General features: G+C 67.0%; 2 protein-coding genes across 2 annotated transcripts in view; both read left to right on the top strand.

The window, feature by feature from the left end:
* The window catches only part of HNRNPL (heterogeneous nuclear ribonucleoprotein L), a 6237-nt gene extending 6141 nt beyond the window's left edge, over positions 1 to 96 (top strand). Inside the window, exon 12 of the mRNA XM_010566438.1 lies at positions 47 to 96. Coding sequence (XP_010564740.1) covers positions 47 to 96 — 50 coding nt within the window. The remainder of the gene's footprint in view (positions 1 to 46) is intronic.
* A 62-nt stretch (positions 97 to 158) lies between these two features.
* ECH1 (enoyl CoA hydratase 1, peroxisomal) overlaps positions 159 to 1003 on the top strand; it is a 2979-nt gene continuing 2134 nt past the window's right edge. The window contains exons 1-2 of the mRNA XM_010566437.1: positions 159 to 435; positions 590 to 975. Of these exons, the coding sequence (XP_010564739.1) occupies positions 313 to 435; positions 590 to 975 (509 nt within the window). The 5' untranslated portion in view covers positions 159 to 312. The remainder of the gene's footprint in view (positions 436 to 589; positions 976 to 1003) is intronic.

Below are 1003 nucleotides of genomic sequence, written 5' to 3'. Positions count from 1 at the left end.
CGTGCCCCCTTTGAGCCCCCCCCCGGACGCTGGGGTTCTTTCCCAGTACCCCCGGTGCCTCCCAGTCCTTCCTTAGTGGATCCCACTGAGTCCTAGTCCTACCCCAGTGGGTCCCAGTCCCTCCCCAGTGCGTCCCGGTGGCCCCCAGCCTTTCCCCAGTGGGTCCCAGAGCTCTGCAGTCCCTACCCAGGGATTCCTAGTCCTTCCCCAGTGAGTCCCAGCTCTTCTCCAGCACCTCCCAGTCCCTGCCCAGTGTGTCCCAGTGCCCCCAGCCCTTCTCCAGTGGGTCCCAGTTCCCCCAGCCCTTCCCCAATGGTTCCCACTCTTTCCCCAGTGTGTCCCAGTGGCCCCAGACCGTCTCTAGTGGGTCTCAGTGCCCCTAGCTCTTGTCCAACAGGTCCCAGTCCCTCCCTAGGTATTCCCAGTCCCTCCCTGGTGTGTTCCAGTGGCCCCAGCCCTTCTCCAGCGCGTCCCTGCCCCTCCCCAGGCACTCCCAGTCCCTCCCCAGTGTGTCCCAATGCCCCCAGCTCTTCTCTCGCAGGGCCCGGTCCCTCCCGGGTACTCCCACTCCTTCCCCAGTGTGTCCCAGTGCCCCCAGCCTTTCTCCAGTGGGTCCCAGTCCCTCCCCAGTGTGTCCCTGTGCCCCCAGCTCTTCTCCCACTGTTCCCAGTCCCTCCCTGGGTACTTCCACTCCTTCCCCAGTGTGTCCCAGTGGCCCCAGCCCTTCTCCAGTGGGTCCCTGCACCTCCCCAGGGACTCCCAGTCCTTCCCCGGTGGGTCCCAGTGCCCCGGTGACAGGCTGGGTGCCGCAGCGCTTCGGGTGCCGGCCCGGCTGATGTCGGCGGAGGCGGCAGAGCGGCGTTCGCCCAGCCGCAGCTTTGAGACGCTGCGGGTGACGTCGGAGCGGGACCATATCCTGCACGTGGAGCTCCACCGCCCTGAGAAGAGGAACGCCATGAACGTGGCATTCTGGAGGTAACGGGGGAGGGGGGGGGCACCCGGG

Source organism: Haliaeetus leucocephalus, unplaced genomic scaffold (assembly GCF_000737465.1).
Source record: "Haliaeetus leucocephalus isolate CR32 unplaced genomic scaffold, Haliaeetus_leucocephalus-4.0 Scaffold210, whole genome shotgun sequence".
Taxonomy (NCBI): domain Eukaryota; kingdom Metazoa; phylum Chordata; class Aves; order Accipitriformes; family Accipitridae; genus Haliaeetus; species Haliaeetus leucocephalus.
Note: the sequence above shows the minus strand (reverse complement) of the source record. Positions and strands in the feature narration are given on the sequence as shown.